At 47.5% G+C, this 14,276-nt stretch overlaps 1 protein-coding gene across 1 annotated transcript; it reads right to left on the bottom strand.

Moving 5' to 3' along the window:
- Positions 1-9,722: 9,722 nt before the first annotated feature.
- On the bottom strand, positions 9,723-13,910 carry LOC130476599 (zinc finger and SCAN domain-containing protein 31-like). The gene is made up of 3 exons (XM_056848592.1): positions 13,119-13,910; positions 11,983-12,109; positions 9,723-10,801 (listed from the first exon to the last, which is right to left on the bottom strand). Exons 1-3 carry the CDS (start codon positions 13,908-13,910, stop codon positions 9,723-9,725), a joined length of 1,998 nt encoding a protein of 665 aa, XP_056704570.1.
- Between the last annotated feature and the right edge of the window lie 366 nt (positions 13,911-14,276).

Here is a 14,276-nt window from a genome sequence, read left to right as displayed (position 1 = left end):
GCAAATATTTAAATCACAGTGGGTAGCCGTGTTAGTGTGTTTGCAGTAGTCAAAAAGGGCAAGAGTCCAGTAGCACCTTCAAGACTAACAAAAATAACTCAACCTCCTCTTCTGCAGACCGAACATTCTCACGTCCCTCAGAGTTTATCATCATCAGAGTTCTACTTTTAGAGGGTTTAAAAATTATTTGCAGAGGAGAAATGCTTTGTGTGCATGCTGTCAAGCTGACTTCCCTGTATGGTTTTCAAGACAGGAGGGGTTCAGAGGTGGTTTGCCGTTGCCTTCCTCTGCATCCCATCCAAATACTTTTGCCAGGGCGGACCCTGATTAGCTTCTGAGATCTGAGATTAGGCTAGGTCAGGGCGCTTATCTCACTACAGATGCTGATTTTCTGCCCCCAGGCATTCCCCCTCCGCTCTGATCAAACTGGTAACAATATGCATTGCACCTCTGCATCCTGAGTCCCTGCTTTGCAACACCCCAGACGCTTTCTGACTGGGATAGAAAGGCTCAGAGATCTCCATTCCATCTTGTACCTTGACAAGGGGACCTTGTCCTCTTGAAAGCTTATACCCAGAACATCTCGCTGGTCTTTAAGGTGTTGGCAAAGAGTATTACGGATACCGTGGACTGCCCAAAAAAACCCCAAATCAGTGGGTTCTCCACCAAATCAAGCCTGAACTGTCCCTAGAAGTTAAAATGACTAAACTGAGGCTATCGTTTTTTGGTCACATTATGAAAAAACAAGAAAAGACTGGAAAAGACAATAATGCTAGAGAACGTGGAAGGCAGCAGGAAAAGAGGAAGACCCAACATGAGGTGGATTGACTCTATAAAGGAAGCCACGGCCCTCAATTTGCAAGACCTGAGCAAGGCCGTTAACAATAGGACGTTTTGGTTTTGGAGGACATTGATTCATAGGGTTGCCATGAGTCGGAAGCGACTTGACGGCACTGAACCCACACAAGGTGCTACAGGACTCTAATCTAGCTCTTCTTCTGCAGACCAACACGGTTACCTCCTGAAAATGTCTTACCATCTCAAGTAGAAAGTATGTACATGCCGTCAAGTCATAACCGACACATGGCGACCCCAGCATTGCGCTTTCAAAGCAAGTCAGAAGCAGAGGTTCTGGGAGGAACCGTAGCCTTCCTCTGCAGAGTATTCCTTGGCAGCCTCTCATCCAAGTACAGATCCTGCATAGCTTTCAAGATCCCAGGAGATCGGGCTATATACCATGCCACCTTCCCTTCCCATCTAGTCAGTACAACTCTTTTATTTATTTGCTGCTACGATTGTTTTATCAAAAAAAAGAGTGGGGGAGGGAAGAGGAGGGATATGAATACATTTATAGAATCATAGCGTTGGAAGGGGCCATACAGGCCATCTAGTCCAACCCCCTGCTCAATGCAGGATCAGCCTGAAGCATCCTTGACGAGTGTTCCTACGGCCACATGTGGCCAGTGAATGCCAGGGTTGACCCTAGGAAGCTGCCCCGGGCACTCAGGCCCTTGGCGTCCTCTGGCTGGGAGCACCTCTCCGGAGTCTCAGGCGCATTTGCCTACCAAGGGATGCCAACTCCGGTTTGGGAAATTCCTGGAAATTGGGGGACGGCGCTTGGGGAGGGTGAGGTTTGGGGAAGGCAGGGACCTCTACGAGCTACCACAGGGTGCCCCCCTCCAAAGCACCCATTTCCTCCAGGGGAACTGATCTCCGTAGCCTGGAGATCAGGTGCAATCCCAGGAGATCTCCAGGCCCCACCTGGAGGTTTTTAACAATAATAACAGCCCGTAGGCTCATATAAATGACACACTTTACTGAAACAGAATTTCTGCTATGTAATGCCAATTATATACAACACGTATATTGAACAAAGGTATTCGGTACAATAGGCAATTGCCTATTGTACCAATTATCATAGGTGTAGCAACCTTTTTCCATGTTGGATTAATACTCAGGATATTTTTGTTTAATTGTGGTCTGTGTATGTGAGCATCATTTCCTCTGGAAAGAATTTTGTTCAATATACCTGTTGTATATACTTGGGATTACATAGCAAAAATTCTGTTTCAGTAAAGTGTATCATTTATATGAGCCTACGGGCTGTCGTTATTGTTAAATTCACTATTGCCAGCATAGGTTTACTACTAAACATACTACTAAACAGTATTTACTACTCCCATCTGGAGGCTGGCAACCCCATGTAACAATAACCCGAGCCCCTCTGACTGGCAATACAAAGAGCGAACCCCAGACTTTCTGCATGCAAAGCCCAGGGCTTCCCTGACACATGCACACACACACACACACACCCCATGACAACCTGGCCCTGTCCCCCAAATACCCCTCCCCATGTGGCCAGATGCACCCTGCAAACCCCTGCAAATCTCTCTCTCTCTCTCTCTCCCCTGCCAGGGCAATAGTAAAGAGGAGCCCCTTACCCACTGGTCTGAGCAAGCCAAGCACCCCCCCCAAAAAAACCACCCCAGCATTCAGAGCTGGGAACTGGGAAGCCAAAGGCAAGCCAGACCCACTCCCAGCCAGGAAAGGAAGGAACAGGAAAGGAGGAGGCGAGCACGCCTCTTCTCCAGCGCCCTGCTCCAGTCTGCGCTGCACAACCTCGGTTGGCTTAACCCTTCCCAGCCCTCCAGCTTGCCTGCACAAAGGGGGAGGGTGGGGGGGTGGGGGTGGGCTGTCCATCCCTGTTCTTGATGGCTTTGCTTTTTGCCCATTTTTTTTTTGCTTGCGCTTTCGACAACTGCCAGGCAGTCAGGGATCCGACAGGATGCGCTCCCCAATACCCTGGAGGTGCCAAACAGACAGATGCTGTTGGTTCTTGTAGGTTATCCGGGCTGTGCGACTGTGATCTTGGTATTTTCTTTCCTGACGTTGCGCCAGCAGCTGTGGCAGGCATCTTCAGAGGAGTGACAGTGAAGGACAATGTCTCTTAGTGTCAAATGTGTAGGAAGAGTAATGTATAGTCAGAAAGGGGTTGGGTTTGAGCTGAACCATTGCCCTGCAAAAAGTATCGAAGGTAATGTGCCAATCATTGTCCTGTAAGTATCAAGACAATGTGCTAATGAGGGTGTGGTATGATAATATGGAACCATTGTATCCTGAACTCTCCCTAGAAGCTAAAATGACTAAACTGAGGCTATAATATTGGTTCTTGTAGGTTATCCGGGCTGTATGACTGTGATCTTGGTACTTTCTTTCCTGACGTTGCGCCCGCAGCTGTGGCCGGCATCTTCAGAGGAGGAACACTGAAGGACAGTGTCTCTCAGTGTCAAGTGTGTAGGAAGAGTGATATATAGTCAGAAAGGGGTTGGGTTTGAGCTGAACCATTGTCCTGCAAAAAGTATCAAAGGTAATCATTGTCCTGTGAGTATCAAGATAATGTGCTAATGAGGGTGTGGTATGTTAATATGGAACCATTGTATCCTGAACGGACCCTAGAAGCTAAAATGACTAAACTGAGGCTGTCGTATTTTGGGCACGTCATGAGACGACAAGAGTCACTGGAAAAGACAATCATGCTAGGAAAAGTGGAGGGCAGCAGGAAAAGAGGAAGACCCAACAAGAGATGGATGGACTCAAACAAGGAAGCCACAGCCTTCCATTTGCAAGATCTGAGCAAGGCTGTCAAAGATAGGACATTTTGGAGGACTTTCATTCATAGGGTCGCCATGAGTCGGAAGCGACTTGACGGCACTTAACACACACACACACCATTACTGACCTCTTTCTTGATTCATAGGGTCACCATGAGTCGGAAGCGACTTGACGGCACTTAACACACACACATTGTATCCTGAAGTGATCTGTTAATGTGTGAAATCCAAAGCTAATCCACATGGCTATTGTGGACTGTAGTCTTTGTTAGTCTGGAGGTTTTCAGGACAGGAAGCCAAGTCTTAGTCATTCTTAAACTCTCTTATTTTCTGTTAAAGTTGTGCTGATGTTTATGAATTTCAATGGCTTCTCTGTGCAATCTGACAAAATAGTTGGTAGAATTGTCCAGTCTTTTAGTGTCTTAGAATAAGACCCTGTGTCTTGTTTGTGTCAGTCCATGTTCAGCCACTGCTGATTTCTCAGGTTGGCCAAGTCTGCAGTTTCTTTCATGTTCTTTTATCCTTGTTTGTATGCTGCGTTTTGTGGTCCCAATGTAAACTTCTCCACAGCTGCAAGGTATACGATATACTCCTGCAGAGGTGAGGGGGTCTCTTTTGTCTTTTGCTGATCGTAGCATCTGTTGTATTTTCTTGGTGGGTTTAAACACTGTTTGTAGGTTATGTTTTTTCAAAAGTTTCTCCATCCTATCAGTGACTCCTTTAATAAATGGCAAGAATACCTTTCCTATGGGAGACTGTTTTTCCTGAGTTTTCTGAGTTTTGTTTGGTTTAATGGCCCTTCTGATTTCATTTCTGGAATAGCCGTTTGCTAGCAGTGCGTGATTTAGATGATTAAGATGATTTAGATGCGATTTTCTGCCTCCATGGGGAGGAGAAGGGGGTCGCCGGCGCTGGTTGCCATCCGCACAGCTGCAAAACGGACCTGCTGGGTGTGCCCATGAGCAGTGCTGGGTTTGCGCATCACCTCAACAAGCTATAGCTTAGGGCCCCCAAAAAAATTTAAAGGAAAAAAACCTGGATGTACATTTCCAAAATATAAGATAAAAAAACAAACAAAATAAAACCTACATACAGCAACAGTGTTTTGTGTTGTGTAGGCTCCTATGATGTAAGTAATTGTATTTCAGTTCAACAATTACTTTGATAAAATACATATTTTGATATGTGCAAATGGCTTTAGATACCTATTAGTGAAATGCCTGAAATCATTATATGCTATGGGAAATGTATTCTTTGATTTGAAATATATTCTTTGTAATCAATAAAGTATAATCTGCACTTATGAATATGCCACACTCAGTGTATAAGAGTTGGCATCTATGATTAAAGTCACACCAAGCACATATATGTTAAAGGCCTTGATTAGGTCCATAAATTACCATTTAGCATATATTCAACACAAAAAACAGCGACAATTTGTTGTTGACAAAGGACAGCTGGACATATAAAGGGCCCCATTACCTTCAATAGCTTAGGGCCTCATCAAACCTGAATCTGGCCCTGCCCATGAGTCGCAACGTCAGCCCAGGAAGGGGGTGCCAACTTTTTGGAGAACACACAAAGCTGCCTTATACTGAATCAGATCTGTGGTCCATCAAAGTCAGTATTGTCTACTCAGACCGGCAGCGGCTCTCCAGGGTCTCAGGCAGAGAGGTCTTTCACATCACCTACTTGCCTAGTCCCTTTAACTGGAGATGCCAGGGATTGAACCTGGGTCCTTCTGCATGCCAAGCAGATGCTCTACGACTGAGCCACACTCCCTCCCCAAGGCAGAGGTCTTGTACCTGCCACAGAAGGGCACGGCCTGGACTAGATGAGCCAGCATTTCCCCACTCACTGGGGGCAAAATGCACAGCGGGGTGCATTTGAGACACTTGAGAACCAGGATTTAGGAATGGCGACCCTGGACGGATGCTACTTATAGGGTTGTCCAAGTTGGAAAATTCCTGGAGGTTTGGGGGTGGAGCCTGGGGTGGGCATGGTTTGGGGAGGGACCTCAATGGGATATAATGCCATAGAGTTCACTCTCCAAAGCAGTCATTTCTCCCAGGGGAACTCATTTCCGTAGCTGGAGATCACCTTTAATTCTGGGAGATCTCCAGGCCCCAGCTGGAGGTTGGCAAACAGATGTAACAACCTATTTCCATTGAGTATCTGTTCCAAAACGAGGCTAGCAACCAGGAAATTTCAGTTCTGAGATACAACACCAGAGGGAAAGGGTAGCAGAAGGGATTTCTTTATGACGATTTATGAGAAATCTTCAGTTTAGATAAAAAGATTATGGGTGGCAAGAATTAGGTGGTGGAAAAAGTGGGCAAAGGGAGCTTTTTGCCCTCTCCCATAATACTAGGGGCTTCCCTCTGCAGGTGATGGGCAATTGGTTCAGGACTAGGGCTGCCAACCTCCAGGTTGTGGCTGGGGATCTTCCGCTATTGCATCTGATCTCCAGGCGACAGAGGTCAGTTCCCCTGGAGAAAATGGCTGCTTTGGAAGGTGGACTCTAGGGCACTGTACCCCCACTCAAGTCCCCTTCCTCACCAAACCCCACCTTCCTCAGGCTCCACCCCCAAATCTCTAGGTATTTCCCACCCCAGACTGGCAACCCTATTCAGGACAAAAAAAGACATATTTATTTATCCAAATGACTAATTAAAATGTGGAGTTCATTGCCAGTGGATATAGTGATGGTTCCAAGCCTGGATGTCTCTACAAAGGGGGTCAGACAGGTTCATGGAGGAGAGGTCCATCAGTGGCTATAAGCCAGGGGTGGGGAACCTTTTTCCTGCCAAGGGCCATTTGGATATTTATAACATTATTCGGGGGCCGTACAAAATTATCAGCTTAAAAATTAGCCTGCTATATTTGGTCAAACATTTAGCCAAGAGGCACGACCGGAGATGGCTCCGAGGGTCTGCCACATAGAGCGACTCGCTTTTGAGCTCTGCTGTCTCCAGCTGGGCCGAAGAGATTGAGGCAGGGCAGCATCCTTCTGAGCTAGAGATAAGCCAGGACCCATGAAGGGCCAGACCAAATGATTTCGAGGGCCTTATACGGCCCCCGGGCCTGACGTTCCCCACCCCTGCTATAAGCCATGATGATAAAATGGAGCCTCCACATTCAAAGACAGTGTACCACTGAATGCCATTTGACAAAGTGGCTGCAGCAGAGAGAATCTGCGGCCCTGCTATGCTCCTTCCAGGACATCTGACCCACCACTTGGAGGGGAAGGTGGGGGATCAAATAGACAACTGGGTCGACCCTGCTTAGCTTCACAGTCCCTCTGGGTTAGCATCCCATTCCCTAGAGTGGCCAACAAGAAGCTCACAATCTGTAGGCAAAAGCCCTCCTACACTCTTTTCTTGCCCCCCACCCCAGAAATCATATAGTCAGCCTGAACATGGATGGGCCACATTTACTCATGAACACTGAATGACAACAGAGCTCTTCCGGCGACTTGTAGCTAGCGACCGAGAAACCCCTTCCATTTGCCGTCACTTTTTTGCACTAGACGTCAGAGTTGGTTTTATGCCCTTTCCTTCCACTGCTCCAGCTACACGAGGCTGCAGCGCCCATGCGCAAGACGGGGAGGGCCAAGAGAGAAAAACCACAGGAGGACCAAATGCCAGACTGGGTCGTGTTGGCAGAGGCCTCTTCACACGTTTCCCACAGAGCTCATGGTTATTATGCTGCCCGAGTGACCCAGGATAGGGCTATCAGAAAGCAGCAAACTGCTGCAAAATAAAGATCAGGCCAAACAGGGAGAATGGACATACGAAGATGTCTTATGCATAGCCGGTTCACCTTTTTTTTGTGGTTTTTTTTTTTCATTTTAGACTCTATGTAAAAATGGGGGTTGGAGATTGGGAAATAAAGAAGGACTGGCAGATCCCCTCCCAAAACAAGATAATGGCTAAGATGATGCTTATTTTGGGGGTGTAAGGGAGGCATGGTGGATTTACGTTGATGAATTTTTAAATGGAAAAATGTGTTTATGTATTGATCTAATCCCTTCATTATAGAATAATAGAATGTTATATAGACAATGATGATAATATTATAACTATGTAGGACTTGAAATTGCTTATAGAAGTCGTATAGATAGCTTAAAGCAAGTCTGTATGAGAGAAAACAAGGATTAGAAATCAATTTGAAATGCAAAAGTGTTAACCAGTCGAATTAGTGACTGAAGAAGATGCGGGGAAGTCATATATAGCAGATAGCATTGAATACTATAGATAACATATTCTCAGTAATAGCGATGAGCTTTTTTTTGTTACAAGTAGTTACAACTGAATATATTGTTGAGATATGTTTATTTTTGTTGAATTGTAGAAAATAATAAAAATAATTTAAAAAAAAAGATTCTATGTAGAGGCACACTTGGATTTATCGGGACCCGCGCTCGCTGATTAAAAGAAACTATTGTCTGAGCAAAAGACTCTCAACGTTTTATTGGCAGGCGTTGACCGAAGAACCATCATACCTGAGGCGAAGTTGCTGCTCTCTGCTCCGAAAATATGCGCCAAGGTAATGTTGTGGCAGCCATTTTGTGGCTGGCTCCACCTCCTGGGGGAGCCATTTTGTGGCTGGCTCCACCTCCTGGGGCAGCCATTTTGTGTCTGTGCCCACCGCGCCGTGTCAGAATTCCAAAGGTGCCCACAGGCTCCGAAAGGCCGGGGACCCCTGCCTTCAACAGTTAGATATATTAGGATGAACGCCTATGCGCATGCGGTTTAAACTTGTTAGATACAATTGACCACATCCTTTTAGATTGCCCCTTCTATGTGACTCTGCGGGATAAACTGCTCTCTACTTTGCTCCGGTACAAGACATACAGGAGTAATGAAGTGAAATGCAAATTTCTTTTGAGTGACCATGACCCTAAAATTACGGCTACCGTGGCTGAATTTGTTACAGGAGTTCTTAAAGAACAAGAAAAGTTTCATTAACCCGACTTGTAACTTATATGTATTGCCCTTTGGAGGTATATTGTTGTTTTTTTCTATCTCTGTCTTTTGGTATGCCAATAAAGGTTAATGAAATGAAATGAAAGATATATTAGGATGAAAGATGCATGTTGAGATTCTGTGTAGATGATTAACTTTATAATATTGGGTTTTTTTCCACTTCTGAATGGCCTGTGGGCCATAATAAAGACTGACTGGTTTAACCAATCCACTGTCTTCTGTTTCGCCTGACATCAGCTCCCTGGGATCTCAGGCCAAGAAAGCTCTTACCCAACACATGATATCCTGAAGATAGATGCACGGACCCCACCCCAAAAAGACTTTGTGAGTCAACAGCCTGCATCCTGACATCAGGTTCATTTCAGGAATATGATAGTATAAGCATTTTCAGCACCTTCAGTACCACATTCACAAAGGAAACATCTACGCCTGTGATCATTTCTAGGCACTTCGCTCTCTCTCTCTTTTTTAATTAGTTTTTTTTGTGATATACAATATCCTGCTAATTGTTATAATCAGGACACAGCAGGGCAAAGGCAGCTTCAAAAACCCAAAGCAAAAAAACCACAGTGTTCCCCACTCCCTGCCTCGACAAACACACATATCCCAAGACAGAATGGCACAAAGGAAAAGAAAAATATGCACAGAAGTGTCTAGTCTAATCAAGAAAGCAAAATGCTATCACAACCACACAGCTTTCCCCCAGCCATGCAGAAATCAAACTGGTTCCATCCCCCAGTCCTCCCCATAACTGTGTAAATGCTTCATTCACTCATAGTGCATAGTTTAAAGAAGCAAGTGTGAAACAGGTTGGTTCCACCGATATTCAACAGCTCCACTTGCTGTTGATCACCAAGCTAAGTGCTTCCGACGAGAATGAGTACAGTCAAGCGGCGATCCTGCGGACTTCACTGTCATGCGCTGGGACATGGAGGAGTCATCCATCTGCAAATGTCCAACCTCATGAGGAAGAAAGAAGTGTCATTCCCCTCAACACATCAAGGTATACTTGTAGCTATGCAGGTGGGTGATACAGACAACTGTTTCCGCACTGCAGTAGCTATCGTGGGCAAAATAGTAATCTGTAGCCCCTCTCTGAATTCGGGCAAGTTGCACCGAGCTTTTATGGGACTTCTGTTGGCGGGGGCGGCTGTTGCTTCTGCTCCTCTTCCAGCCGAAGCATGTTCAGAGCTTCTCTGGCATGGATTTTCTGGTGCTTCACCAGGACCGTGCGGTGAGTGAACCTTTTCCCACAGGTCGTGCACAGATGTGGCCTCTCCCCCGTGTGGACTTTCTGGTGCCTGATGTGGACGGCACGGTCGGAGAAGCATTTCCCACACGTGGCGCATTTGAAGGGCTTCTCCCCCGTGTGGGTCCTCTGGTGCACCATCAGGATCTGCCACTGGCTGAAGCTTTTCCCGCACTCAGCGCAGGTATATGGCCTCTCTCCTGTGTGCACGCGGTGGTGCTTGACCAGCTGGGAAGAGGTGTTGAAGGATTTCTCGCAGTCCGGGCATTTGAAGGGCTTCTCCCCCGTGTGGGAGCCCTCATGTTTCTTAAGGCTAGAGCTCCGGCTAAAACCTTCCCCGCACTGCGAGCATTTGAATGGCTTCTCCCGCAGGTGGATTTTCTGGTGGTTCAGGAGCTGCGACTTCTGGCTGAAGGTCTTGTCACACTCCGAGCAGCGGAACAGTTCCTTCTCGATGTGAACTCGATAGTGTCTTGTAAGGACCGAACTGACAGTGAAGCTTTTCCCGCACTGGTCGCACGTGTAGGGTCTCTCTCCCGTGTGGGTCCTTTCGTGCGCCACCAGGGTGGATTTGAAGCTGAAGCATTTCCCACAGTTCTGGCACATGAACGGCTTCTCTCCCGTGTGGGTCCTCTGATGCGCGGCCAGCACTGTGCTCCGACTGAAGGTTTTTCCGCACACACCACAAGTCTTCTTCCCCCGGCTTCTTCGCCTTCTTTTGACGACCACCGGTTGGGTCTGGTCCCCGTCTTCTCCTAAATAAGGAAAGATTTTCACCTCTTTGGGGTCCAGGCAGTTTTCGCCATCCCTCTCGGTGCCATCTTGACTTGCCGCAACGTCTGCATCCTCCTGATGCCAGGCAGGGCTTCCCCAGGTCGCCCGGCGCAACTTCATGGGCCGTGGATTTTCCAGCTCGGGATCCGACACCCTGCTCTCAATCACCCACTCATCGCCTGTTGCGGGAGGAAAAATACAGACAATGAAAGCTCAAAGGTCTTTTGCTGAAGGAGAACAAGACAATAAAAGACAATAAAAGACACACAAAGCCAGCCAATTTCTTCTATACGAAGATGCCTTAAACCGAGTTAGCTTCTGGCATGGCAATTGACTAATGCTGGTCTCAAGGGTTCCAGGCACAGAGAAAGATAATTTCCCTGGGATTTATTAATGGGAGATGCCAGAAAGTGAACCTGGGACCCCAAGGCAACTGATCACTGTCATCTGGAGATCAGTTGTAATTCTAAGAGATCTCCAGGCCCCACCTGGACATTGGCAACCCTAATTTGCAAGCTCTGTCTGGAATCATAGAGTCGGACGGGACCACCAGGGCCATCTAGTCCAACCCCCTGCACAATGCAGGAAATTCACAACTACCTCCCCCACATACACCCAGTGCCCAGAAGATGGCCAAGATGCCCTCCCTCTCACAATCTGCCTAAGGTCATAGAATCAGCATTGCTGACAGATGGCCATCTAGCCTCTGCTTAAAAACCTCCAGGGAAGGAGAGCTCACCACCTCCCGAGGAAGCCTGTTCTACTGAGGAACCGCTCTGTTAGAAAATTCTTACTGGAGTTCTTACTGGATCCCCCATCGCAACGAACACATCGAATCCACTTTGTCATTGCTACACTGGTTTCTGGGCTCAGGTAGGGGCCATGGCTGAGTGGAAGAGCCACAGCTTTACATGCGGAAGGTCCCAAGTTCAATCCCCGGCATCTCCCATTAAAAGGACCAGGCAGTAGCTGATGTGGATAACTTCCATCTGACACCCTGAAGAGGTGTTGCCAGTCTGAGCAGACAAGACTGACCTCGATGGACCAGCGACCTGATTCACTATAAGGCAGCTTCATGTGTTCATGTGGTTTTGACCTTCAACGAGAAGAGGCCCTTGTAAGAGGAGCGCTGCTGGATCTATTTAGTACAGCATTCTGTCTCACACAGTGATCAAACACTTCCCCTGGCTCTTTCCTGCAGGAACCTGCCTTGTCTGAAGCAGGGCCTACTCAGCTGCTGCCCCCCAAGCAATTGAACTCCCTCTCCACAGGAAATGAGGCTGGCATCTTCTTTATATGTGCCTTCTGATATTTTATGGTTGGCAACCCTACTTTACACTCGCACACAGGGAATCCTTACCCTCTGAGCCGGTCTCGCCTTCATCCTCCTGCTTGGCCTTGAGGCGACGTTGCTTCTTTTTCCGGGTAGACGGAGGGCCCTCAGCAGTGGGAAAATTCACAGCCCCCTCCATGATCAGCGCTGGAGCCTGAAATACAGCAGGAAGGATCCCATTCAGGATGACAGAACGGAGTAGCAATTGACAGCTCACACCACCTCCGCCAGGAGCAGGGCTCCCAAAAAGCAGCCCTGGTGCAGCTAATGAGACATGAACCAAGAGGGAGGGAAGCAAGATCCTATGAGAAGATCCATTGCTCAACGGGGTCTTGCCTCTTTAGAGCTCAAACCCCTGCATCCTCCACTGCATCCAGATATGAAGCCTGTTAATGGTCTGCTTCTAGTTCCTGCCTTTCCCAGGGGGCCAAACTCTCCTCCTGCCAACGTTTAACTTCTTCTTGTGGTTAAATTCACACAAGCTTTTCAACTGAAACTAGCATTTTGAGAAAATGTTAACCAGTTTAGTTTATTTGTTGGCAGTCCTAATCGGAGACAAAGGTTTTAAATCAAAATAAATTAAAAGGTTACATTTTATAGTTGTGTGTTCCAAGTCCAGTCATCTGTTCACCCCGGAAAGCTTGGTTTATGGAACAAACAGATCGCCATATCCCATGCTTGAGAGAAAGACAGTGCTTATGATGTTATTTGCAGGAAGGTCCTCTAACTCAGTGGCAGATAACATGGGAATAAGAGCTCAGGGAAGTGCTGGAGCTCTCCAGTGTCGCCCAACATGTTACATTACTTCCATCACAAAACTGGAAGTGACATCATCAAGTTGGAATGCTGTTCTAGGAGTCATCCAAAACTCTATGGTTTAGCCATAGAGGTTTGGGGCAAATCCCAGAGCATCAGCCCAGATGTGATGACTTCACCTCCAGGTTGGATCCAGAGGAGTTGTTGAGCACTGGCACAATGCCCAAGATCTTGTCACTGCCCCACACATTCCCCTGCTGGGCTGCCCATTTTGCTCACACTCTCGAGCCAAGCCTGCCCACCATTTTGAAGGAGGCGGGCCAGAATGGCATCCTGATTTTAGCATTGGCTCAAAGGGTCATGCGAATTACCCCTCAAATCAGATTACCTCACAAAAACATTCTCACCTCACGTTCCCGCAGCCCAGCCTCTTGCCGTCGAGGTGGGAAATCTTCCGCTATGGCCACTGCCTGGTCACACGTCTGAGGGCAACCCGCTTTGACCCAACTCTGGAGTTCTAAGGGCAGGATGGCCAGGAACTGCTCCAGGATCACCAACTCCAGGATTTGCTCCTTAGTATGCCTCTCTGGCTTCAGCCACCGATGGCAGAGGTACCAGAGGCGGCTACAGACTTCACGAGGCCCCTCGGCCTCTTGATATCGGAACTCCCTGAAGAGCGTCCGCTGCACATCCATGGTGACCAAGTCTTCCCGCAGGAGATCTTCCTTCACCTTCTTATAAACGTCCGTATTTCTGCCCCCGACTCTTCCATATTCCTCAACGGCTTCTCCACTGACATCAGCCAGACCCCTGAACCTCTGACAAGCCTCTGAACCTCCCTCAAAAGAAGGCAGGCTGGCCTTAGTATTTTCCCATGGTTCAGACAGTTGTGGGGTTCCCCATCCAGAATCTGGGGACTGTGGGGCCTTCAAAACCTCTGGAGAATCTTGAGGTCTCAACCTCTTCTCACTTGGCTCACCCCCAACCATCTCTGGGATCTCCGCTTTTATAAAATCCTCTTCGTCCCCAGACTTCAGTTCAGGAGAGACACTTCCTGCTCTCTTGGACACCACCATGGGCTCAAGACCTTCTTGGCCTTCTTTCTCTATGTCCTCACTGGTCTGTCTCTCCTGTTCTCCTGAACCTTGGAGGTCAGTATTGGTAGTCTTCCCTTTCTCCGGTAGCATTTTATGTCTCATGATGCCCTTTAATTTCGGCTTGGAGCTCTCTTCTTATATGTAGACTCTAAATGCTGTGGTGATAGCTATGGTGGAAAGGCGTAGACTATCTACCTGTGCTCAGGATGGTCCTATGGGATCCATGGGGCACTGTGGAGCCTTGGCATTTCTGGATAAGGAGCAGGCAAGAAGGATGCCAACTTGGAAACCTGTGAATATAGAAAACACAGAAGCAAGACAAAAAAGTCAGGTTTCACATCATTGTCCATGAGGGCCACTTCCAAAGTATTCTAAGGGGATAGATAAACTCATACTTTATCTTAGGGTTGCCAACTCTGCGTCGGGAAATTTCTGGAGATTTGGGGGAGGAGCCTAGGGAAAGCAGAG

Source organism: Euleptes europaea, chromosome 1 (genome assembly GCF_029931775.1).
Source record: "Euleptes europaea isolate rEulEur1 chromosome 1, rEulEur1.hap1, whole genome shotgun sequence".
NCBI classification, from domain to species: domain Eukaryota; kingdom Metazoa; phylum Chordata; class Lepidosauria; order Squamata; family Sphaerodactylidae; genus Euleptes; species Euleptes europaea.
The sequence above is the reverse complement of the archived record's forward strand: the minus strand, read 5'-3'. Positions and strand labels throughout refer to the sequence as shown.